This window comes from Cibotium barometz, chromosome 37, assembly GCF_041138505.1.
Source record: "Cibotium barometz isolate CiBa-2024 chromosome 37, ASM4113850v1, whole genome shotgun sequence".
Taxonomy (NCBI): Eukaryota; Viridiplantae; Streptophyta; class Polypodiopsida; order Cyatheales; family Cibotiaceae; genus Cibotium; species Cibotium barometz.
In genome coordinates this window covers 43,082,692-43,109,490 of record NC_141082.1, presented here as the reverse complement: position 1 = coordinate 43,109,490, position 26,799 = coordinate 43,082,692, and the positions used below count along the sequence as shown (strand labels likewise).

General features: G+C 39.0%; 1 protein-coding gene across 1 annotated transcript; it reads left to right on the top strand.

The window, feature by feature from the left end:
* Nucleotides 1-22,115: 22,115 nt before the first annotated feature.
* LOC147617289 (7-deoxyloganetin glucosyltransferase-like) lies at nucleotides 22,116-23,960 on the top strand. Its single transcript, XM_086776922.1, has 2 exons — nucleotides 22,116-22,677; nucleotides 22,770-23,960. Exons 1-2 carry the CDS (start codon nucleotides 22,170-22,172, stop codon nucleotides 23,756-23,758), a joined length of 1,497 nt encoding a protein of 498 aa, XP_086633048.1. The 5' UTR covers nucleotides 22,116-22,169; the 3' UTR covers nucleotides 23,759-23,960.
* Nucleotides 23,961-26,799: the final 2,839 nt, after the last annotated feature.

Genomic DNA, 26,799 nt, shown 5'->3' with positions numbered 1-26,799 from the left:
GGATCCATTTAGACATTTGATTATGTTTTGTCCCGGGTACCAGGGAAAAGAGTTCCCAGGCCCCTTAGCCGGCGCTTCAAGAAAACTTCAAGATAGTCACACTACTTACACACCCAATATGAAATTGCATGTTTTCATAGATTCAGCTGTGAAAACAATCATTTAATGAAACCATAGTATCACTTATCATAATCCTCCAAAATATCTAGCTTGAATTTTAATGAAACCATAGTATCACTTATCATAATCCTCCAAAATATCTAGCTTGAATTTTAATTTCCAATCATTCCTTCATCGGTGTACCTATAGCATCATTGGCAACCAGAACGCTCACCACTTGTTCACTCAGGGGCCTTTTCAATCTTTTAATGAAACCATAGTATCACTGATCATAATCCTCAAAATATCTAGCTTGAATTCTAATTTCCAATCATTCCTTCATCGGTGTACCTATAGCATCACTGGCAAAACCAGAACGCTCACCACCACTTGTTCACTCAGGGGCCTTTTCAATAGTTCCTAGCTCATAGTACCCGGTAATATAATCACATAAGAAAATCCAGATGGAGTCTCCATTGAAGATCAGCAAGATGAACCACAAATCCATATAAAAGAGCCATGGACTCATCCGTTTTAAGGACCAGCAAGTACAATTAACCAGATCCATGCCCGAGTGCAGAAAAAAACTCTAACACCTTGTTCCATTTTCTTCCTCGACACACGCGTGGATATCTTTAGCGACCCAGAGCTCGAGCACCGTATGGTCAGCACCCTCTAGGTTCCTTTTCGCAGGTCACCTAGCGCTTCACTCATAGGCCGCTTCCTTGGTCCCTCATCCACCGTACCGGAAGCTCACCATTTAAATCAAATCGAAGCTGTTCAAGACCTCGGTCGGACCTTGCTAATCGAGACGTCATTCGTTGACTCTCCGCATCTGTTGCAACTTTATCACTTAGGTCACCACGACCTCATTCACAAGATGGTAAAAAATACTTTCCCAATATTCTTGACATAAAATAGTCATTTGAAAATAGGTCATAAATACAGTTTCTAACGAACTCTCATCTTTCCACATTTTTCCACATCATTTCTCGTCGTTATTCCACATTCTTCCAAATCAATTCACTTTGCTTTTTCCACATTCAGTCATATCTATTCCCATCATTCTTCATCCATTCTCATCCAATCATCCTTTATCCATTCTCATCCAATCATACCATATTACATCTCATCATATCTATCCACATCACATCACATTCATCCACCTCACATCACATCACATTCATCCACATCACATCTCATCACATCCAATTACATCTATTTAGTCCTCATCACATCACGTCACATCCATCCTCATCACATCTCATCCATTCACATCTACCCATATCCACATCACATCTACCCCGATCCACATCACATCACATCACATCACATCGCATCCATTCACATCACATCTCATCCATTCACATCTACCCTGATCCACATCACATCCATTCACATCACATCTCATCCATTCACATCTACCCTAATCCACATCACATCTCATCCATTCACATCTACCCTAATCCACATCACATCCATTCGCATCACATCTCATCCATTCACATCTACCCTGATCCACATCACATCCATTCACATCACATCTCGTCCATTCACATCTACCCCGATTCATATCACATCACATCTCATCCGTTCACATCACATCTCATCCGTTCACATCTACCCCGATCCACATCACATCACATCACATCCATTCACATCACATCTCATCCATTCACATCTACCCCGATTCACAACATGTCACATCACATCTCATCTTATCCACATCTCATCACATCCACTCACATTTCCTCACATCACATTCACATCTTATCACATCACATTCACATCCACATCCATTTACATCTCCTCACATCACATTCACATCTTATCACCACTTTTAGTACGGTTTTCTACTTTCGATACCGATGAGACTTTTCTAAGTTTCTGCCAACAATTGCTTGGCCTAGTTAAAGGTACTTTTTCTCGATGGATATTTTTATATTCTTTCTTAAATTTTTCAAGTAAAATATATTCAATATCACTTCTTTTTGAGTAAAAGATTCATGGGATTTACAAAAATCAATTCTATCCATATTTTCCAATAAATTTAATAATGCTCAAAATTTCACTTTTGATAAATACTCATAATTTGAATTATGCCAAAAATTTCTCTTTTACCAGTTAATTTCTTGGATCTCAAATATCATGGAAATTCCTCTTTTTGCATAAAATAAATTTACCAAAAATTTCTCTTTTTCCATTTAATTACTTGATTCTCAAATATCATTGAAATTCCTCTTTTTGCATAAAAATAGATTTACTAAAAATTTCTCTTTTCTCTTAATCAATTAATTAAGCATAATTATAAAAAAATTATTTCTTATGAATATGATAAAAATCATTCTTTTTGCATAGGATGTCCAATCCTAGAATATGGTAGGAAGTCCTCTTTTAGCATTATGCATAAAAATAAGATATGTATTATTTTCTGAAAATTTTACCATAGCTTCGCTGCTATTACTGATCATTCTCAAATTTTTCTAAAGAATAAAACATTGTAATGCAAATATGATAGAAGATCTATTCCTAAACTTAAATCTAAACTATGAATTTGCATCATAATTTTAACCATAAATCGTAAACTTAATTATGATTATTCTACTAGATTAAACTATTTCCATTATTTCTCTTTTTCCAATTTGATAGGATTATCACTTTCCCATTTAGAATCAATAAAAGTAGTTTTTAACTACTTATAAATATTCTAAAAGAATTTACCATTATTTTGTTAATATAAAAGAATAAAAATACCATTTTCTTATCCTCTAGCTTAACAAGCTTAGAGTTTGGTTTTGAAATAAGAATTTATCAATGAGAAGCATTCTTTTACTAAAGAATTAGCCATAGGAATGACTATTCTTTTTGGAGAGAGAGATATACATAAGAAAGCAATCTAATAAAGCATAAAGATTAACTTTTTCTTGATTACACATTAAAATTCTTAGGGAAAGCTTGATTTGAATTTAAAACAATCAATTAGAAACTTCTCAAGCTTGAGAGGGATTGAGAAGAGAAGTCATTCGAGAATATTAACAAAAAATCCATAAAATTCATTCTTACCTCAAGGATTAGCTTGCTTCTTTTTCTAGAAGTGAAGCCCCCAACCAATCAATTGGTTTAGCAAGTGGAGAAGAGAGCTCCAAGAGTTGATGAAGAGAGAGAGAAGCTCCAAAAATTATCATGGAAAATCCTCTTTTTGCATAAAATAAATTTACCAAAATTTCTCTTTTTTAATTTAATTACTTGATTCTCAAATATCATGGAAATTCCTCTTTTTGCATAAAAATAAATTTATCAAAATTTTCTCTTTTCTCTTAATCAATTAATTAAGCATAATTATAAAAAAATTATTTCTCATGAATATGATGAAAATCATTCTTTTTGCATAGGATGTCCAATCCTAGAATATGGTAGGAAGTCCTCTTTTAGCATTATGCATAAAAATAAGATATGTATTATTTTCTAAAAATTTTACCATAGCTTCGCTGCTATTAGTGATCATTCTCAAACTTTTCTAAAGAATAAATCATTGTAATGCAAATATGATAGAAGATCTATTCTTAAACTTAAATCTAAACTATGAATTTGCATCATAATTTTAACTCCATAATCATAAACTTAATTATAATTATTCTACTAGATTAAGCTATTTCCATTATTCCTCTTTTCCCAATTTGATAGGATTGTCACTTTTCCATTTAGAATCAATTCACATCACATCGCATCACATCTATCTGATTCACATCACATCGCATCACATCTCATCACCTCTATTCACATCACATCCATCCATCCATTCATTCACATCCATCTAATTCACATCACATCTCATCACATCTATTCACCTCATATCTCATCACCTCTATTCACATCACATCACATCCATCCATTCATTCACATCCATCTGATTCACATCACATCTATTCACGTCACATCTCATCACCTCTATTCACATCACATCCATCCATCCATTCATTCATATCACATCTATTCACCTCACATCTCATCACCTCTATTCACATCACATCCATCCATCCATTCATTCACATTTATCTGATTCACATCACATCTCATCACATCTATTCATAGAATTTAAACATAGAATTTAAGAGAATTTTAATTTTGATATAAAAAATCTTTATGCATCTATTTATGCATAAAAATCAATTTTAATGGGAATAACACTTTTGAAATAAAATTATTCCTTTATGCATCTTTCTATGCATAAAAATCAATTTTAATGAGAATAACACTTTTGAAATAAAAAGAATTCCTTTATGCATCTTTCTATGCATAAAAATCAATTTTAATGAGAATAACACTTTTGAAATAAAAATAAATCCTTTATGCATCTTTATATGCATAAAAATCACTTTTAATGAGAATAACACTTTTGAAATAAAAATAATTCCTTTATGCATCTTTCTATGCATAAAAATTAATTTTAATAATATCAGTGATATCCATGCATATTCATAGGTGAATATGTACATGGAGTAATCATAATATTTCTTTTAGATGCAAAAATGGTGGGAATCACTCTTTTGGAATAACATAAAAACAAATTTTCTTTTCCACAAAATTTTGGAAAATTTTTGCCATAACCTCCTTTGTATGGTTGACCATTTCTCATTTTTATCATTCTTTAATTGACTTAAAGTAACCCAAATTAGATTCATAGAACTCTAATCTACACAGTTTTCTAAATTCAAGAGAGTAAACAATAAGAAGAGTTTAATTAATCCTTTAGGTAATCTTTCTAGGATTAAGAAAGGCTGGAATGTAAAGAAGAGAAGGGCGTGGCCTTTTCATCAAGGCATAGCATTTGAATTTAATTCAATTTACTGCAAAACATAAAAATCAAGAAAACCATAGGTTTCAAATTAAACAAGTAAGAAAATTAACTTACATAGAGCTTGTAAGCTCTCCTTTGGCTTGAGGGATTGAGGGTTCTACTATTGTTTGAAGTAAGAGTGGCCACCAATTCACTTTGGAGAGGATTAGGCCAAAAACAATTGAATTATTAAAAAATTCAATGGCTCAGGAGAGGAGCAGAGTAATAGTGCATAAACACCATTAAGCTTTTATAAAGGGAGGCTTCTATTTATAGGGAAAAGTGAGCCTCTAACCAAGAAAACTGATTCTAGAATTTTCCAGATCAGTTTGGTCAATTTTGACCATTTTTGGGTCACTTTAGCTTACTTTTTAGATCTAGTTGAAACAAGAGAGAGGCGAGATGAAAATATCTCATTATTTTTTAGTTTAAAACTCCTCTACACATGTGAAATAGTTGCCTCCTTCACGAGGAGAGATCCCCACACTGAAGTGTCAAAAATGCCTCATTTTCTCTAAATATCTCTTAATTTTTAACTAATAAACCTTGTACTCAGTCAACTCTTCATCTTATGTGAGCATTTACTCATTTTTGGGGGTTTTTCTTTTATTCTTCAATTTATCTGCTCCCTACATTTAGATTAATCTTATTGGTCCATAGGAACCTTAATTGGACCATAATCCAATAATTTCTTAAAATCTGGACCCTTAGGCTAAGGTCCTTTATACCTATTTTCAATTAATTTCAATTGCACATTGAAAAGTTATTTTTGAATTTCTGTTTTAGGGGAAACCATTTTAGACACTAGGAGGATTTTTATATCCAAAAATATCTCAATTTTGAATTATCTCTCTCTAGACATTTTCTCTCTCTAGGCCAAAACAGGGTAAAACAGGATCTTTCTTTTATTTCAGAAAAGGGAATAATTATAAGATCAGAAGGGGAGGTTCTTATGCCTGCACACCTCATAAACCAGAGGAAGGAATCTTACATCCTACCCCACTTTAAAAACGCGAGATGTCCTCATCTCTCGCAACTTAGAGAACAACTCTTTCCCTTAAGATCCAATTGATTATGGGGTTCCTTATAGTTTGGTGAACCCAACAGATTCCTAGGATAAAGATCCCTTATATAGAACTCATCGTCAGATAATAATTCTTTCAGATCATATCATTCATATCCTTAACACAATAATGGTCCATTAGACCGAAATTTTCATCTGAACATTCCTTCATGGAAATTTTAATTATACAGGTTTTTAATTTGTCATCCCTTAACTTGATCCACTGGGTCAAGTGTTAACAATAGCAATCTGTCAGCACAATCCACCAATCTCATAGAGTGATTTGTTGTTTGCTGAAGTCATTATCATCATACCAGTTTACGAGCATCATCACAGGGACTCGTCCCATTCATCTTCATTGAGTTTCTACTCAACTTATCGCTTTTCAACCAAAATTGAGGAATCATCATTTTTCAATCAAAATCCAAATCAACTCATCAGTTCTCAACCAGAGTTTTTAAAATCATATAAACCGCATTCGAATTCATCATCTGGATAGCATTTTTGCTTATAATTTCAAGTCTTAGGTTTACTCGTATATATTGCCAGTAAAGAGCTACAGTTATACCCTCGGTATATACGGGTAGTCACGGTGCTTGGAATTATAAGGTAAATACCATCATGTCTAGGTCTCAAGAAAGTCAGGGATTCCATGTGCAACTGCGGTACTTCCATCTGAAGACCCAATTACTAAATTATGAATTTTAGTCTGAATATCAATTTGTATGAATTTCATCACATATTTTTAACTTTTTACTATTACTTCATAAATTTTTGATATTTTTGGCTTCTCGGTTGATCCACTTTAGCCAATTTGCTCTGATACCAGCTGAAAGATCCCTGTCCCCTCAGCGCAACGAATTTAGGAGTGCTAGTAGCGGAAGTAGCACTTCTTGCACGGGGCAGGGTCCCTCACTCGGGGCCTCGCCCACGTATATCCGGACAAGAGACTAATCCCTCGAATCTTCCAAAACCAAACTCGGAGAAACTTCCCTCGCCTAGAAAGCACGGGCGATTCCTCCAAAATAAATTTACTCTAACGTAGTCAAGAGCCTTAACTAACTAAATTGATCTAACTGAACCCGTAAGTCCCATAGTCAGATCAAGGAAAAAGACTTGCACTTGGATCATAGAGACCAACGCTTTTTTCCTCTTGAGAGGCACAGCCATTGATTTTTTTCCATAGAATAATTTTTATCCGGGATTTACTTCATCTATCGTACCATAACAGAGTTGAGTCTCATTTAGGGATCCATCAGTCCAGCCTAACCCCATCCAATCCCGTGGGTTAGCCAATCACTCAACCATTGTAGTGATGGGATCCAAAAAAGAATTTGGTTAGGTTTTGTCCCGGGTACCAGAGAAAAGAATTTGAAGGCCCCCTAGTCGGATATTCATGCAAACTTAAAATTAGTCACACCACTTACACACCCAATATGAAATTGCCTTTTTCACAGATTCAACTATATTTAAAACAATCATTTAATGAAACTATAGCATCACTCAACATAATCCTCCTCCAAAATATCCGGTTGAATCCTAATTTCTAATTTTTCCTTCATCGGTGTACCTATGGCATCATTGGCAACCAGAACGCTCACCACCTATCCACTCAGGGGCCTTTTCGATAGTTCCTAGCTCATTGTACCTGGTAATATATTCACTTACAAAAATCAAAATGGAATCTCTGTTGAAGATCAGCAAGATCAACCAAGAGATCCATATAAAAGAGCCATGGACTCATTCGCCGTTGAGCACTGGAGAGACGGAAAACTCTCTCACTTGTAGCAAGAGTAGCATGATCCACATGTAGCTCAATCCAATGGGATTTGTATCCCTTTCGGAGCTAGGGATTCAACCCGTACCGGTGCACAAAAGCTTATCCACAAATGGAGAGAATGCTAAGAACACTACTACCTTGACATAGACTTAACACACACACAAGCTCAATCTTGTCATTGCTCACTCACTTATCATCCCACTCATTCATGCATCCAATATAAGAAGAAAGCTAAGCTAATGCATACACAAGCTCAAAGCATACTTCATTCTCAAGCACTTACTTCCCTAGCATGCACACAAACCTTGAAACTATCAACAAAGAAACATGCACACTAGAGAATAGACATGAGAAGAGAGACAAACAAACATCATCTCATTGCATTGAATTAAAAAAGAACATTGCTTATACAATAATGTAGATGGGGAGAGAGAAGACCTTGCACCTCTATGGAAAAAGAGGGAGAGCTAGTCTCAAGAGAGCTCAAACATGAGTTTAGCCCAATGTGTGTCTAAGCTCTCGAATGAGCCACTTTTTATACAAAAACTCTAAAACTCCCAAAAGTTCCCATGTGGGATTATTGTCAAGCCCACTCCCACACTCATCTACAACTTGGAACTCTTTACAAGAGCCCTAAATAAGCCTGTCACGCATCACTCTCCCCTTCCTATTTTGCGCACGTCCTCGAGCGCGGTAGAAGCAAAAGCCGCAAAAATAATGGATACAAGTAAAGCCTTTTATTGAGAAAAAAAAAACCAGCAATGACAATCTCACACGTGAGCATACAAGTGAAAGGCTGATTAGAGTTTTAAAGAGTGCTAAAAGAGGTGAGTAAAAACTAGTCAAAGTGAGACTAAGTGGTAGATAGTACTATGCAAAGGCAAGTGTGCTTGCACACAACAGGTTATGACCTCAGTCTCAATGTCCTACAAGTATTTAAGTTATTCCTAAGTGGCAAACCTACTCCTAAATATGAGCAATGGTGATTGGACCTCTTCTTCTTTTCTCTCTTTTTTTTTTGGTGTGTGTGTAAAATATGATAAAGAGGAAGGTTCCGTCCCAATGAGACCCAAGCAATGGCCAAGAGACCTCCGCCAAGAGAATCTAAAGGCCGCTAAGTATCTCAAGGGCGACAGACCCTTTTCTTGCTTTTTGACATAAGGAGTATCCCATGAAGATGAGGGCATCGGTCTCGAGGGCCCATAATATACCCCAGAGTCCTACCAGCATCTATCAAGGCGATAGAGTCCTTGAAGGTTTTTTTCTTAATCTTCTAGATGTCACTGTTCACCCCATGGAAACCAAGGCATCGGTCCCAAGGTGCTAAGACAACCCCAGGTCCTACCAAGCATTCCACATGGCTGTAAATACGTCATGTCTCGATTCACTTGTATATATTTTTTAGATCATGATTTTCGTAAATTTTTTATATATCCTAGCACCTAGCCCATACCTAAGAGGTAGCTACCACTAAAGATAACTAATATACTTCGAGAGCATAAGAACTTGGCATACTCCGTTGGTATATATCCTACACCGTCTTCAAATAGAAATACCTTCTACTAAGTCCTCTAAGAATCTAGAAATCGCTCACCACATTTTAACAACTAATTTAAAACTTAAACCAGCCAACTGTGTGTGAACATGCAAACAATGTATCCAAAAGTTAAAAGCACATAAAGAACAAAAGATTATGATTTGAATACACCTGTTGTAGTGCTCGTTGATGTTGTGCAGATTGCTTCTCTTTGCTCTTTGTAGGCATTGCATGTCTCCCCCCTTCCTAATTTGTGTGCACGGTAGGTGGACTATTGGGGCGTGGTTGTATGCTCTTGTTTAGCTGAGATCTCTGCAAAATGTTTATTAACAAACAAGAAAAGAAAAGAAAGGAATAAAATTTGTTATTGGTGCCAATCACCGAATATAGCCCAGGGGAAAAACCCAGTGGGAGAAAAGTGCCCTGGCTTGTTGATCTTATTGTGGAGTTGATAAGCTTACCCTTGTACTAGTGGTGGATCCGTGTCCACTTCTGCTGGGAAGATGGTATCAATCACTTCAGGATGCAGGGACAACCCTGTACAAAAATCGGCCTCTGGAGAAGGTGGTAGAGGAAGGAGTGCTTCCTCGCTAAAATATGGCATTGGTTCTATGGGAAGGTTAAGCAAACAATTTTGATTTTGGAACTGCTCAATGTAGGTACTCATAGTGATCCAAAATTGACATGTTGAGGCTTGGGGAAGGAGGGCTTGCAAGATAGGTGGTTGCAAGTCATTTATGCATGTATCCCTCCATTGTTGTGCTTGAACCTCCTCAGGTAATCTACGTTGATTTGGTCCTCTCTCTGGTATTCTCACATCAAGAAGGTTATGGCGTTGGGGTGTAATTCCCACAATTTGTTTCATTAAGCCCGTGCCATATCATCGAAAGTAAAAGCGGCATAGCCAATAAATGTGTGAAGCTTCTCCTAATACGAGTCGTGCACACTCTTGACAATGTGGAAATGGGTGATGCTGTTGATAGAATAAAGTGACAAAGTGATGTCCACAGCAATTTTCACCTAAGGGAGCATAAAAGTACCTAGAATGAGTTTGAAAAGGAGGAGCACTATAACCCCCGCGATGTTCAGGTTGAGTACTATCAGGGTCAATGCATGGTGGACATGTATCTCACCAAGTCTCCATCAGGAGGTATCTGGTCGTAGAACAATGAAATTTAGAAACACTCATATCCATCATTACAATCCCAATCAAAAACATTGTAGATAAGATCATCTCAAAAAGAACACAATCCTCTAAAGGCATAAGGAACCACATTAGTAAATGTGAGACTATTCAAACACTTATCTACCAAAGAGCTTCAATTGTAGTGTTAATGCCTTACCTTTGGTTTTGGATATGTCCTTCTTAAGAGGTGGGAAGGTTAGCAATTGTCGAGGAATTTGAGCAAGATAAGAGGATTTAGGCATTGAAGTGCTAGAATCTATGTTCAAAGGAGACTCATGTAAAGTTGGATTTGTCTTAGGTACACAAGTTGATGGTGGAATTGTGTAACAAGGAGAAATTGGGACAACTGGTGATTCAATACATGTTTTGGGAAGGTCAACACAAGGAGATTTGTAGGTGCTATCACAACCACCTATCCTATCTTGAAGAGGTTGTGTTGATTTCTTTTGCACCCACTGATATGGAAAACCAAGGGTGGCTTTTGGAATCTTATTGATACACTCTTTTACCCCTAGCAAACCATGGCATTTAGGAAGCCAAATTGCTGTTGCACCCTCATAATAGCCTTGTGCTTTAAGAACATGCTTTGGGACCCAACGAGTAACAATCTGAGGTTTAGGCTTGGAAAAGATGTGCTTTTTAGGAGGCTTAGCAACTAGGCTAGATGGTACAAGTTTGTATGCATCTTTGGGTAGCCAAATTGATAATTCCTTCTTGCCTGGCCTTCTTTGAGCACTGACTAGAGTAGTTGGAACATGCCAGCCATGGCCCTCACTACTTGAGGACTCATCGATTATCCACATCATTTGTGTTGGAGCTTCAAGAGCAGATTTTGAAAGTGGGTTGTGTAAGGTAGAAACACCACCTTTTTGACATGATAAAGCTCGTGGAGTAGCAGATCCCAAGATGCAATCAGAATCAATTTGCAATTTGTATTGTCTATTCGTCCAATCTAATGAACAATTGGTAGCACTTAACCATGATCAACCGAGAACCGCCTCTACCACTGCCTTGGACTTACTTGCCACATAAAAGGGAACTGACATCTGGTGATCCTGAATGGACATCATAATGACACATTTTCCCTCTATAGGGTTATCTTCACCTGAGAAGCTTCGTAAGTCAATAGGAATGTGCACAAGTGTTGGTTGTCCCAAGGCTATCCATGTGTCAAATGAGAGAACATTATAATCTGTACCAGAGTCAATTAAGGCAGAGACAAAGTAGGTAGTCTCATGAAGATGAAGACACACTTGAATATTGAAAGGATCGACATATTGTTCATCAGTAGCCAACTGTAAGGCCAACATAGAAGCCTTGCGATGCTCCTTGGCTTTTGCAACTCTGGCTTTAGCCTCTTCTTGAGCCTGACGTTTAAGTAGGTCATGTGCTTCTTTCCGTGTGTGTGCAGCATGCATTTGTTGAAGCATGGCTTTAGTTAATGGTTCATTGTATTTCTTGAGACGACTTCCATTAATAAAGTTAGGCATTTGCTCACCTTCTAGTGTCTCTAAACGCACTGCACCACTTGGAGTAAGCTCATTAATCACAAACGATCCTAGGCCACGTTTCTTGAGCTTTCTCTTATGCTTCTTAAGTGTGTACAAGAGCACAAGGTCCGCTTTTTTGAATCGGCCAGTTGTTACATTTCTATCATACCATTGCTTTTGTCTCCTCTTCTCGGCATACATCCCCATTACCGCCAATAAGCGGGTCTCATCAAGCTTTTCCGATTCATCAATGCATTGTGAAAGCTCATGACCAGTCCAGTCCAATTGTTTAGCAACTCATAGAGTAGGTACAAGAAATTCAATGGGAAGAATTGCATCTAGCCCAAAAGCAAGCTCAAATGGGGTTGTGCCCACAGATGTTTTATAGGCTGTCCTATATGCCCAAAGAACTAAGTGCGACTTTTGCTCCCAATCAGTCCTATGTCCCTCAACAATTTTTGTGAGTGCTGTGCAGAGAATCTTGTTAGTACTCTCAGCTTGTCCATTGGTCTGGGGATGATAGGGTGCAGAACGCTTGTGAATTACCATAAATTCTTGAAGCAAAAACTCTATGACCTCATTCACAAAGTGCACACCTTGATCACTAACGATCTCAATAGGTAAGCCATAGCATGTAAACACGTATTCATACAAGAACTTGGCTGTGGTTCTGGCATCATTTTTAACTGTAGCCTTTGCCTCTACCCATTTGGTCAAATAGTCAGTTGCGACTATAATATATTCGGCATGCGTGTGACGAGCTGGAGGTTTAATGGGACCGACAAAATCAATATCCTATTTTGCAAAAGCACGTGTGCTTAACATAGGCCGCAATGGCATATTGTCCTTTGTGATGGGAGGTTTGGTCCTTTGATAATCGTCACAACGTTTTACATATTCTTCGGCATCCATTTGTAAGGTTGGCCACCAAAGCCCAAACCACCTAATCAACTTAGCTGTGGTATTGCCCGAAAAGTGTCCACCCCCAACACCTGCATGTGCATGAGTCAAGATTTTCAAGTAGTCAGCTTCACATACACACATGCGTAAGTTGCCATCCTTGCCCCTCTTGTAGAGTTGGCATCAGCATATAGTTTGCCGCTTCAACTTCAATAGCATGCTTTTGATATTTAGGAATTTTTTGATCAGTATGACCATGCTGAAGATAGTCCAAATATACTTACTCCAACTTGGTGTAGTTGAAATTTGGAATAATGTGACATTATGAATTGGCTGTTGAATTTGACATGAAGCACAGTTATGAACAAATTTTTCAGCATCCGCATGCATGGTAGGCCACCATTGCCCATCCTGAGATATACGTCGCACACAAGTAGTAGCTGATGCATGGATTCCACTGATACCCGCATGTGCCCATTCCAAGATCTCCTCATATTGGTCAGGGTTAGGTATAAGCCGCAACACTCCATCATTACCCTGAAGATATAATCTCCCTGAGATTAACTTGAATAGTCGCCATAGGTCCACATTAGGACCCGCTAGTTGTATCTGCCCACTTGTCAAAATTTCTAAGATGGATTCAGACCATTTAGGAGCTGTCTCTACAAGGAAAAGTGTTGAATCTAACATATCATCATCCACATCCACAGGAGCTTCGCCAGAGGTGATTCGAGACAAATGATCTGCCCTAAAATGAGTTGTTCCTTTTCGGACTGCCACTTCAAAATCAAACTCAAGAAGGATGATAAACCACCTCACAATCCTTCCAGTTGCATAAGGCTTATTCACCAAGTATAGCAATGCTTGATGATCCACAAAAAATATGAGTTTGTTTGCCAAAAGGTAATGGCGAAACTTTTTCACTGCATATATCATGGAGAAACCTTCTCTTTCTGTTGTGGTATAATTCTTCTCAGCATTGTTCAACTGTCGACTAGCATATGAGATTGGGAAATCCTTATTATGTTCTCCCGATTGAGCCAAAATACATCCAATTGCAAAGTTTGAAGCATCAATATGGACATGAAAGATTTGGTTCCAATCTGCTGGTGCCCGTAAGATGGGTGCAGTCACTAATGCTTGCTTCACTTTTCAAAGGATTCCTCACACTCATCAGTCCAATTAAACTTTACAAGAAGAGCATATAATGGTCTGGCTAGGACAGCGTACATGTAGATGAATCGACGATAATAGCTACAATGTCCCATGAATGTTTGTACCCCTTTAGGGTTGATAGGTCGAGGTAATGAGACAATGACATCAATTTTATCCATATCTGTTGAAATCCCATTGCGAGAAACAATATGGCCCAAAATTTTCCCTTGTCTTACCATGAATTTACACTTGTCAGGATTCAAGCATATACGATAAACTTGACACTTTTGAAACACAAGTCTGAGGTGTTCTATATGATCATCACGCTCTTGTAAGTGAACACATAAATCATCCATGAAGATCTCAAGAAATTTCCTAAGGTACTCCTTGAATACATGACTCATTAACCGTTGAAAGATTGCTGGTGCATTTGTTAGACCAAATGGCATAACACGATAGGCAAAGATGCCATCTTCAGTAGCAAAGGCTGTCTTGTGTTGATCCTTTGGATCAATTGACACTTGATTTTAATCGGAGAATCCATCTAAGAAACTATATGCCTTTTTCCCTGCAACTCGTTCCAGAACATGATCCGTGATTGGAAGTGGGTAATGATCACATATAGTAGCTGCATTTACCTTCTTGAGGTTTACACATACTCAAAGTTTTCCATTTTTCTTGGGCACCACTACAATAGGGGAGACCCATTCACTGTGTTCAATCTCATAGATAAATTCTGCCTCTAAGAGCTTGTCTATTTCTTCTTTTATCTTTCGTGCGAAATTCTCATTGTAAGTATAAGGACGTTGCTTGGAAGGCTTTGCATCCTCTCGCAATGGAATTGTATGCTGAAATATGCTTGGATCAACTCCTTTGAGGTCTTTATAACTCCAAGCAAAAACATCGCGATACTCCTTTATTGTTTGAATTAATAACTTCTCCTCATCTAAGGATGTCTGTGGCAATCCACACATAGCGAGGCTCTTCTCCTGGCTTAGCGATATCAATTTTTTTGGCATCCTCTGGACCATCAAATGAAACCCCTGGCATGCTTGGCTTTTGTCGCATGGGCTGTTGAAGAACAATCTTCTGATCCTGAAGAGTGTACTGTGTGAAGTTGGGGGAAACATTGAGACCTTGTTCTTGTCTACTTGAGTCATCACTCATTGAAGACCATGCGGTTTTGAGCTCTCCTTTGCAATCTTGCATCAGATTTTTTTGTTCAACCGTTATCTTTGCACTTCCGACATTCTCTTGTGAATCGGTTTTAGACGTGATTTTTGGTTTTTGTTTCTTCGTTTTTTTGCGATTTTTGCTAACAGTTTTTAGCTTTTCTCCTGGTTGGAATCCATCTGATCGTTTTACTTGGTCTTTGATACTATCTTGTGCTTGGACATAGTATAGATATCCATTCTTTCCTGAGAAGTGAGGTGGTGGTCGAGAGTGTTCATTCTTAAACTCCTCCTTTTATTTTTGTAGTCTCTCACGTCGTTCCCTCTCATCTTGTTTACGGATTCTCTTGTGGATCTTACAACATTTACGTTTAGGTCGGCTTTGAGGGATCTCTACTTGAACCTCCCTTCCTCTCAAGAGCAGGCGTGCCTTTCCTAACTCTTCCTCAGGGATTATCACATCATTATCAAAATCAGAGTCCCATCCATCTTCCTTATCAGCATCATTAGCAGATTCGAGTGTTAAATCCTCCACTGAGACTTCCTCTACATGCAGTGTTGTTGTTAGAGTTAGAATTTATCACTCTTGTATCTCATCTATTTTAGAAATATAAATAGTGTTGATTCAATTTTAAACTTGTTCATTCAATTTGTTTCATCATTATGTCGTATGTCGTATGTTGTATTGTCCTCACAAGTTTGACATGGTATCAGATCCTAGTTTACTACCTCCTAGCCCTTGAGATCAAGCACACTAGCATCTACATCAGTTTCAGTCACACCTCATCTCAGATCTGCATCATCTCTGACCATTTTTCTCGCGTTGAACGCTCTACAAACTACTAAGTCAACCTTTTGTATTTTGGCATTTAGCATTCCACACTTGGGTTGCAGATTTCACATCAACCACTACTCAGATCTATAGATTTCGCGCCATCATTTAACCTGCAAGCCACATCATCATTTAACATGTGGAAGCCATGTTATCATATGACCTACGAAAGTCATTTCATGATTCAATATGCATAAGCCACATCATCTTTTAACCTACGAAAGCCACATCATCATCTGACTTGTGAAAGTCATTTCATGTTTCCACCTGTGTAGAAGCCACATCATCTTTCGGCTATTAAAGCCATAGCTACCTGAATCAACTGCCAAAATCATCTTCTTGAATCTATATTAATTGTCAAAGTTAGCCATTTGAGTCGACTTGCTCTACTGACAAGCCACCGACCTGCTGTGCTACTGACATCCAACGACTTGCTCTGCTGATAGGTCACTGCCTATTGCCGAACAACTTTTCACATTTCACAGTCGGCATTCAGCATTTGGCCAGGTTCACTAAAGTTAGAATTATCTTTCAAAGTCCAACTGCTAGAGTCAGCTCCAATCATCAAGATTCGAAGGCAGAATCAGTTGTTTATTTTTACGACTCAACGGCACCCAACTTGAGTAGCCTACACTTGGAGGGAGCTAAAAAACTCAATAATACAAGATATGCAATAAGAAAGCTGAAGATAGAGGCACTATTATTTTTTCAAGATTGTTGGGAGATGGTTTCTATGGAGAGGCTGATCTATCTGTTGAAGCTCTAGCAAAATGGGACAAGAAGGCCATGCTTGCTGTCCACATGATAAAGTTGACTGTGAAGGATGACATCCTCAGCCATTTGAGGGAGGTGGTGACTCTTAAAAAATCTTGGTACAAGATGAAGAAGGTGTATGAGTCTAAAATCACTTCAAGACAGATTGCCTTGAGAGCTGAATGCACAAATGAGACAAGGAAGGCCAATGAGAATGCTTAAGACTTTATTAAATGGGTGAAAGATCTGCATCAACAAACTGATAGATGGGGAGACAAGATGTCCGCGACAATAATCTTGCTACAATCATCATCCATGGGCTGAAGCTAGGCTATGAAGGTCTTGTTCAAGGCCTCATCATTCTGAGGGAGAAACCCTCACCAGACGAAATGGAGAAAATTCTTAGGGACGGATCATAGACAAGTAGCCATGAAGAACATCCATTGTAGTGGGCAACACTTCAGCAAGTAACAATGACAAAGCCCTCTTCACAACAAGAGGCAGAGGAAGATCAAATAATTAAATAGGAAGAGGAAGACATAATAACTACCAGCCCAACAACAACAACAACAATGATCAAGGTACTCATGAAGATACTTATTCCTTTAATAGTCGAGGTAGTTATTCCTCTCTAGAGGTAGAGGAAGAGGTAGAACATCCAATAACTCCATTCAATGTTATTAATATAAAAAATATGGACATTTTGAGAGAGATTACAAGAAAAAAAAGGAAATCAACTAGCTATGCTAAGGATGGAATCTCTCAAAGCTCCACAACTTCCAACACTTTTCTCTTTATTGAAGAGATCAAAGAGGGCAACCATGTAGACCATGGCAACAAGCAGGAACCATGGTGGATTGATAGTGGGGCAAGCTCCCACATGACTTCTCATGCTGAATATTTTTCTAAGTTGGATTCTACTCATGATGGTTTGATTTCTAAGTTGGATTCTACTCATGATGGTTTGATTTATACTACAGACATCACTTCTAATTCTATCACATGTAAAGGAGAAGCTTCCCTCGAGATGAACAGAGGGGAAAGGAAGAAGCCTCTTGGTGCCTTCACTCACTAAGAACCTACTCTCAATTGAATCCATGGTGGATGAAGGCTTCAAAGTGGAATTTGAAGTTTAGAAATGCTTGATTAGAGATCCTCAACACAGCTACAAAATTGTCAGAAGAGATCAGAAGCATGGAAAACTCTTTACGTTGAGTGGATCAGTATAGTAAAACTATCAGCAATGCAAACTGATAGGTCAGGCTCTTTACCTCCATTAGAATTATGGTATAAAAGGTATGGTCACCTGAATTTCAATAGCATGTGTCTACTGAAATCAAAAGGCATGGTTTTGGCCATACCACCTCTGCAAAAAGTAAAGCCTGTTGTATTGTCAAGCAGTCCAGAGAGCACCATTCTCTAGAAGCACAAGTAGAGCTAGAGGAGTCCTTGACCTCATTAACACAAATGTCTATGAATCAGCCCACACCCCTTCAATTGGTGATAATACATACTATGTTTCCTTCATAGATGATTACTCCAAGTATACTTGGGTCTTCTTCATGAAATCTAAAGCTGAAGTATCAACAAAGAGTTTCATGTTATGGAGGAGAATACATCTCACAAGACTTCAACAAATACCTTCTTGATCATGGCATAAGAAGGAAATAGACCTACATCTATACACCTCAAAAAAATGGAGTTGCTAATAAGAGGAAGAAATAGTGGTGAGCACAAGGCTTACAAACTCTATGATCCAATAAAAAAGGAAACATTTATGTCAAAGGATGTGATCTTTGATGAAACTGCTAGCTGGACATTAGCTAATCCCTCAGATGCAGAAACCTCTTCTTCATCTACTCTGAAAGGGGAGATAAAACCTTTGGAAGACTCCATTGAAGAAGTGCAGGAAGAAGATGATGTCCACCAAGTATCCCTCACAAGGTCTACCAGAGACAAAAAGTAGCCCTAAAGGTTAACATATCACAGAGATAACAATTAAGACTTTGAACAAACCAATTATGCTTTCTTAACATCACTGATGCAACATGATGAACCCCGCTTCTATGAGGATGCCTGTGATAAGAAAGAATGGACAGATGCAATGGATAAAGAGATGAATGCATTCCACAAGAATCACAGTTGGGATCTGTGTTCGCTTCCACCCAACAACAAAGCCATAGGCTGCACATGGATCTCCAAGTTGAAGTACAATAAGGAAGGAAAGATAGATAGGTACAAAGCAAGACTTGTGGCTAAAGGTTGATTATGAAGAGACCTTTGCATCAAGATAAATTCCATCAGGTTAGTCATTTCTCTAGCTTCTCTTAATAAGTGGAAATTGTGGCAAATGGATGTTAATAATGCCTTCCTCGATGGCCAACTTGAGGAAAAAGTCTACATGCAGTAGCCTGCAGGTTATGTCAAAGTAGGAATGGAGCATCTTGTTTGCAAGATGCATATATGTATGCTCACGAATTCATTATTATGCTTGACTATATAATTAATAAAAACATTTTCTTGCATTTTTTTTCGTGGTAAATAATCTCATCTTGTATCCTTTTTTTGGTTGCTGATACATTGGCACTCCAGGACCGAGGATTTATATTACCTACGCAATTATGTACAACGATGGTTTTGTTTCATCGCAACACAGATAATTAGCTAATATGTTGTATTATGTGCAGCTAATTTTCTCATATTGATTTAAGCGAATATGATTATGTTCTAATATGCAACTAATTTTCTCATATGACTGATTGAGGAATTTAGTTTGATTATATGCTTGATTATGCATTTCGCTTGAAGCGATGATTTTGTTTTATTAGCCGTGGTCATATGCTGCATTATATGCAGCTAATTTTCTCATATGCTGTATTGTATGCATATCCATGCTGATAATTTTGTCAGCATGTTTTACCAAATATGTCAACAATGAAAATTTATCCATGGTTACATTTACTTACATATATATATGCACCGATGCTTTTGTTTAATCTAATTGATCACCACCTTTTACGAAATATGTCAAAAGTGAATTAATTTTCTTTATGTACGAACTTTATTTTCAAGAGAAAAAAAACCAATAGTCCTCTATTTTTATTTTTAATTCTTAGAAATTAAAAATTTATAATTTTTTTAACATTTAAAAAGTCTAATATCTGCCCACTTTATTTTATTAATTTTCTTTATCCAACGAACTTTATTTTCAAGAGCAAAAAAACCAATAGTCCTCTGTTTTTATTTTTACTTCTCTGTTTCTGTTTTTAAATTGCTTTTTTGGCATTTAAGAAGTCTAATATGCACCCACTATTTTATTAAATGAAGTGACAAGGTTTGTGTTTTGTGTTTTTTTCTTTCAAGGATCAATGAACCGTGACGACAATGGAAAACGACCAATGGTAGATGAACTAAATGCAAAATCAGAACCCTTCGTACATAAAATTCCATCTTCCCAACAGAGAAGAAAACAAGACTTTTTGAAGTATCCGTCAAAGTTGCCATAGTAGGCAATGGGGATCTTAAATTATCATGCTGGGAACCTATTTTTAAATTTATTTTTTTGGCATTTAAGATGTCTAATATGCACCCACTTTATTTTATTAAATGAAGTGACAAAGTTTGTGTTTTGGGTTTTTTCATTCAAGGATCAATGAACCGTGATGACAATGGAAAACGACCAATGGTAGATGAAAAAAATGCAAAATTAGAACCCTCCGTACATAAAATTCCATCTTTCCCCAGCAGAGAAGAAAACCAGACTTTTTGAAGTATCAGTCACAGTTGCCATAGGCAATGAGGATATTAAATTATCATGTTGGGAACCTTTAGAGGAATTTGTTAGAATGGAGTGTTTGAAAGGACTTTTTGCACTTGAAAAAGGTGGAACCTTAAACCACTTGCATTTTCAGATGGTTATCAGTTTAATGGCACCCTCCCTCATAAGCGTAGGGAAAACAATAAAAAGATATATTTACGATGGGATATGTTTAAGCCCGAGGGAGGATTGGTTATGTGTAGAGGACTTAGACAGATAAAAATGCACACCTTTGAAGTGATGGTGGGTTATCGTATGAAAGACTTGCAAAAGGCTCACTTTAAGTTCTTCTCACATAACATATCTGCTGAAGAAATAACAAGAGGAAGACAACTATATGGCCAGGCAGACTTAAAGAGTAAAGTTTGTTTGTCACCAGTCAATCTTTTTGAAAGAGCATATGTATATATATGGATAATTACATTGCAAATAAGCTGGGCGCATCATTGCAAAGTACTCTGCTGAAAGTGGTTCATACTGGAAAGTACTACCCAGCCGTGTCTTGGATAATTCCAAAGACGGGCTCACGTATCAGCAGAAAAAGGTTTGCTGCCGTATGGAAGGTAATGAAACTCCCTCACCTGAGACATTGCATAGATATAGAAGAGATATTCTTCGTCGATACTCCTCCTAATATATAGATACTTCAACCCTGTAAATTCAAGAGAGGAAACAGATGATGGAGAGGAAGAAAATGAGGATTTTGAAGGAGAGCAAGGTATGCAAGGAAAAAACAATACTGCACCAGGCAGTCGAGCAAATCCTATAGTGATTGATGATGATAAAGAGGCAGAATCTCCTCGTGATTACAACACATCTTATTTATCAATCTGGGAAAGGGCATACAAATTCAAGAAAGCCATAGTAGATGGAGACGAATTTGTTCCCCTCTCTCCTAAAATATGTAAGTATGTTGGGCTCACTGAAGAGGAAGCATGTTTTGTGTAGTGCTCCATGTCTTTGATTTTCAACTCCACATGTAATTACCTTATGCTTGGTTTTCCCCAATGTAAATATCATGTTTTTGTCCATGTTTGAATATATAGTTATAGTTATTTTTCTGCTTTTATGGATACAATTTCCTTTGCTTCATTTCTTTACACCTTTTTCGAAACTCTTGAAAATATAAATATTGTTGAATTTTTAAAAACTCTAAAAAATGTGAATATTCTAAAAATAAGTATTGATATATTAAATTTTCCCTAATTTGGGGCATATGATATGCGGAACACTTTATACATGAGAAGGTGAGAAGGAAGAAGTATAGTTTACATTTCTCCTCGTTGCAACTTGCTACCGAGTGAGTCGGTCACACAACAATAGCACGTTCAGTTTGTCTGGACATTTTCTATGTGCGGCAGGGTCACCATGTCCGTAAAGAATCCAGGAAGGTTCAAATGTTCCAGAGTGTGGTCGTCATGGATGAAGTCAAGTGTCGACAGCTGGAGAGTCCTGGAGACTTGGGTTGCTGACCTTTCTGTGGCTATTTTGTAAGACGTTGAGCTCTTGCCCTGTTTACCGAGGTTGCCAAGCGCTCACTCGACACTTATGGCTATTAACATGAAAAGGAATTTGCATGTCCTCGCCATTCCTTATCCGGCCCAAGGCCACATCAATCCGCTGCTCCAGCTTTGCAATCAGCTCGTGCCCAGAGGCTTCACCTTCACTTTCGTCAACACCCACCACACCCACGAGCGCATGCTGCAATCTCATCACTCCGTCGATGGCGAGGGTGTTGATAAAAACAGCCCTATTCGCGTGGTATCCATCGCGGGGGGTTCTCCCCCGGAGCTGCACGGCTACAGGGCTAGTACGCACGTCGCCTTCAGAGCCGCCCAAGATATGCAGGAGCCATTGGAACACCTCGTCACCTGTATGCAAGAGCAGGGTTATAGCATCTCCTTCATTTTGTCCGACGTCTTGTTGGGCTGGAGCCAGATCTCCGCCCGCAAGTTTGGGGTGCCCAGAATAGCCTTCTGGCCGGCCTCTGGTGCAACGTGCTCGGCTATCCTCCACTTCTCCGACCTCGCCGGCCAGGGCCTCGGTGTCCCAGTAGGTGCGCAACACCCATTTCGATTCGTGCTAATCTGTTTATTAATATATTTTAGCTGTTGTTTCGTAGCTGAACGCCCTAAAACTTCTTTGCAGAGACAGAGGATGCAAATGATCCCCGTTTCAGTGGAATCCCCGGCCTCCCTCCTACGCATCTGCATCTCCTCCCGAAGCTGTGGGATGAAGCCGGCAAGTTCACGCAGTCTGGCACCCAGCTAGTGTTCAGCCACTTCCAAGCGCTTGATCAAGCATCCTACCTCCTGCTCAACTCCTTCCATGAGTTGGAGGGTGCAGTTGTGGACGCCCTCTCCTGCCGAATCCCAACCATTGCCGTCGGACCCTTGCTGCCATCGCACTACATGGACTTTCACACCAGGACGGACACCGTTGAGGAGGTGCCTCTCTTGAGGCCGAGCCTATTTCCAGAAGATGGAACTTGCCTGGCCTGGCTGGACAGGCAGGCCCCCTCCTCCGTGCTCTTCATCTCCTTCGGCAGCATTTCGGTGAGATCTGAGGAGCAGATGGTGGAACTAGCGAAAGGTTTGGAAGCCAGCGGGTGCCCCTTCCTTTGGATTCGTAGGCCCAACCACGCCAGCGTAGCAGAACTCAGCCAACCAATTAGCTCCGACTTGGCAGACTTCATTGAGGGCACACAAGATCGGCAGCAGGGCTTAGTGGTGCCGTGGGCGCCGCAGCTGCAAGTGCTTTCACACCCTTCCGTAGGAGGCTTCTTGACACATTGCGGGTGGAACTCGGTTATGGAAAGTGTGGCCATGGGGGTGCCCATGCTTTGCTGGGCGGATACGGGCGAAAGGATGTCCAACCAAAGGTTCGTGGCCGACTTCTGGAAGTGTGGCATGGAGATGACGTTAGACAGGCGAGCCAAGCCACGAATTGATAATGAGGGGGTGCTGGTGGGGAGAGAGGAGGTGATGAGGACAGTGAGGGCCTTCATGCTAGAGAAAGCCGGAGCCACAGTGAGAGCTCGAGCTGCTGAACTCAAGGACGCTGCCATGACAGCTTTCCGTGACTCGTGCAATCGATTGGACGAATTCGCGCAAGCCATGAAAGAGAAGTGCCATTAGATTGATACTACTTGGAACCATAATTTATTACAAATTAGACGCTTGATGTACTCAACCATAAGTTATTCAAATTAAACGCTTAGATGATGTTTGCTCATGTAGCAAGCTTAACCTTGAACCATAGTTTATTACTGCCCTAGGTGGGAGACATGCAATGGTTATTTTGCCTTTTAGGAAACTAGCTAAAAAACAACTTAGTCTACGTTTGCTTATGCCTTGGCCTCATTAAATCATTCCCTAAACTCATCTCATCATTTTTACCTTGCAACTGAATGGCTTCCATACATTTTTATAATGGGCTCCATGATTTTTCCAAACTTTAGCTCTCAAAAATTTTACCTTGCAATTGATGGCTTCCAAACATTTTTATAATGGGCTCCATGATTTTTCCAAACCATAGCTCTCAAAATCTCCATTGCCTTCTATGAAGATTCTACTCCACTCTTAGCTTCCGAAGAATATCTGTATTCCTCCATTCTCACGATTCTTTTTGCATCATCTTAAGAACTTAAAATGGATTGAGACTTTTAAAGGACCATTCAACCTCTGTTGCAATTCCCTTGAGCTTCTCTAAACTCCTTTGCCATCCCTAGATCCCTTATAAAATCATCACGATTGGGTTGGCTCCCCAATGAACCCCTAATTCCTTGCATTTCCCTAAAGGCTCCATTAATCCCCCCTTATCCTTGTTTGTGCTCTTTAAAGCTTCTTTTGATCCCTTTAGCAATTGTGGAGACCCTTCACACCTCCGTGTGATCATCGTGCTTGGTTAGTTCCTTGACTCTCTTGAAAGCACCTTCACCAACGTCATTAGCGCCTTAACATCTTAATAGCTTCCAACAATTGCTTTAAACCCTTAGAGTCCACCTACTCTAGACTTATCTCTTTTGCTTTGCCCCTTGGAACCTTTTTGAGTCTTAAGGATTATTTGGAGTTATGCATGCCCCACTAGCCAGATGTGTTTCACCACTTAAGGGAACATGGAGCCTTAGAGATGATAGAGGATAGATTAATGTCATGCATACACAGGGTGGCATACGTGCATTTGCAACACTCAATGTGCGTACGGATCATGAAACATGCGTGCTCAGAGTGAACATGTGTGTGCGGAGCATCAAATATGTGAGAACTTACGTCTGTAGATTGGAATGTGTGTGGTCGGAGAATGGAATGTGCGTGCACATCTTGTGTAGGTACCTTTTTGAGATTTTGCATACAAAAATGTCCATCGTGAATATTCAAGTGCGGTGTTGGGTCGTGCCTATTGAAGTGCCTTAATTAGTGGTGTTCTGATCATTATAGTGATACAGATAATGGGGCATGCCATGGACCAAGTCTTCACCCACCACCATGCCTACCCATCCTGAGATATACATAGAAAGCTGGTGATTAGAGAACCACTTACCTAATTAGTATTGGCTTCCTTGGGGATTCTCCTTTACAAGTCTTAATCACTCCTTCTTTCTTCTATCTTTGCTTTCCTCTAGCTTACTCCATCTCTACTACTTTCCTCGACTCTTTTTATTGCTTTCTTTGTAATTTTTATCAGTTTTTTGATGGGTACCCTTCTTCTCTAACAAGGGTGAGGTACTTATGTTTGGCCCATTTAGTTAGGCTTGAGAGTGACACCGCTTGCTCTAGTAGGGGAATTGGTGCTTCCTGACTTCTAGTTGCATCATAGACTACAGAAGTCGATGATGCACAGCATCTTTCTCTACCTTGTTGAGTTTTACTACAAACACCCTTGATTCTTCCTGAGAACCTTTAGTAACTTACTACCCTTTACTAGCTGTAAGTTGGGTCTACTGGTCCTCCCTGAAGCTACTACTTCTTCGTTTTTGGCATCCTTAAATAAGATTTGCCCATTCTCACAATGAATAGTGGCCCTTTTTTTCTTTTAGCCAATCATTCAAAGAATATCTTCATAAATTCCTAGGGGCAGCACATGGAAGCAACAATTGGTTGGTTTACTATCGAGATTAAACTCTATATCTTCTATGGTATAATGGAAAATTACTTTCTTTCCACTATTGCGACCGTCGTGGTGATAAATTATCACATATTAGTAAGGTGAAATTTCCCCTCACTCACCTACACTAACATAAAACCTATCAAGCTGAGGTTTGCAATCCTGGAAGGAACCCTCACCCTGCTTTGTGGTGGGTTAACCATCATAAGTAGTTGCCCCAACTTCGTAAATACTCAAGAGTTGGTTGCCCTAGGTGGGGGGAATACCCAATTACCCCAAGCCGATCACTTTGGAATTGTTATCCCCAAGAGAACATGTCCCTTGGTTTATTTTACAATAACTTTAGAATAAATTAAAGTCTTATCTTAATCTTGCATGATCCACATTTCACGTAGCAATCCATGCCAACAAACATACTCACACGAGAGAGATAACCTTTTCTATTTTCTTAAAGAAAAATTCCATACCTAAATGCATCAGACAATCCCTTTTCTTAATCAAAAACTTCTAGGGTTGGCCCTCCACTTCCTTGGGAGACATTTGCAGCTACCGCTATTTGAGGTTTCGGTTGTATTCTCATCACGGTCAACTACCCTTGGATGCCCACGTCCTCCGCGCTCTGCATGTCCTCCAGAAGCCATTATTTTTTATCGTGGTTGAGCCTTTATGCTTGGAAGTAACTCACACGGCTTGGGAGTCAAGTGGAAATCCTCTCTTAGGTATTAAGAACTTTCTCAACCTTCTTGGAGATAGAACCTCTAATCTCTCAGTTTATTCTTCCACCACTAGGCTTTATACAATAATCAAGTTGAAGTTATTTCTTTATCTTAGTAGTGAAAAATGGAAGAAATGGAGAAAGACATTGAATGATCGAGAGAGAGATATGGGAGCGAGAGATCAACAGAGGTGGAAGGCTGTGCAAGGGCTAAGGAAGGCAGGTGAGGGAGTGGGTGGCGAGGGAGCGAGATAAGATGGTGAGGGGTAGGTTGGCGAGGGAGTGAGCGTAGGAGATAGGTAGAGCGAGTGAGAGAGGGTGAGGGAGTTGACAGGGAGCGGAAGATAGGAAGAGCAA

Excerpts from the sequence above, each read along its gene's own strand:
- LOC147617289 (XM_086776922.1), top strand. The coding sequence starts at position 22,170 with ATGGCTATTAACATGAAAAGGAATTTGCATGTCCTCGCCATTCCTTAT. Across the intron at positions 22,678-22,769 it reads GGGCCTCGGTGTCCCAGTAG|AGACAGAGGATGCAAATGAT; the intron begins GTGCGCAACACC and ends ACTTCTTTGCAG.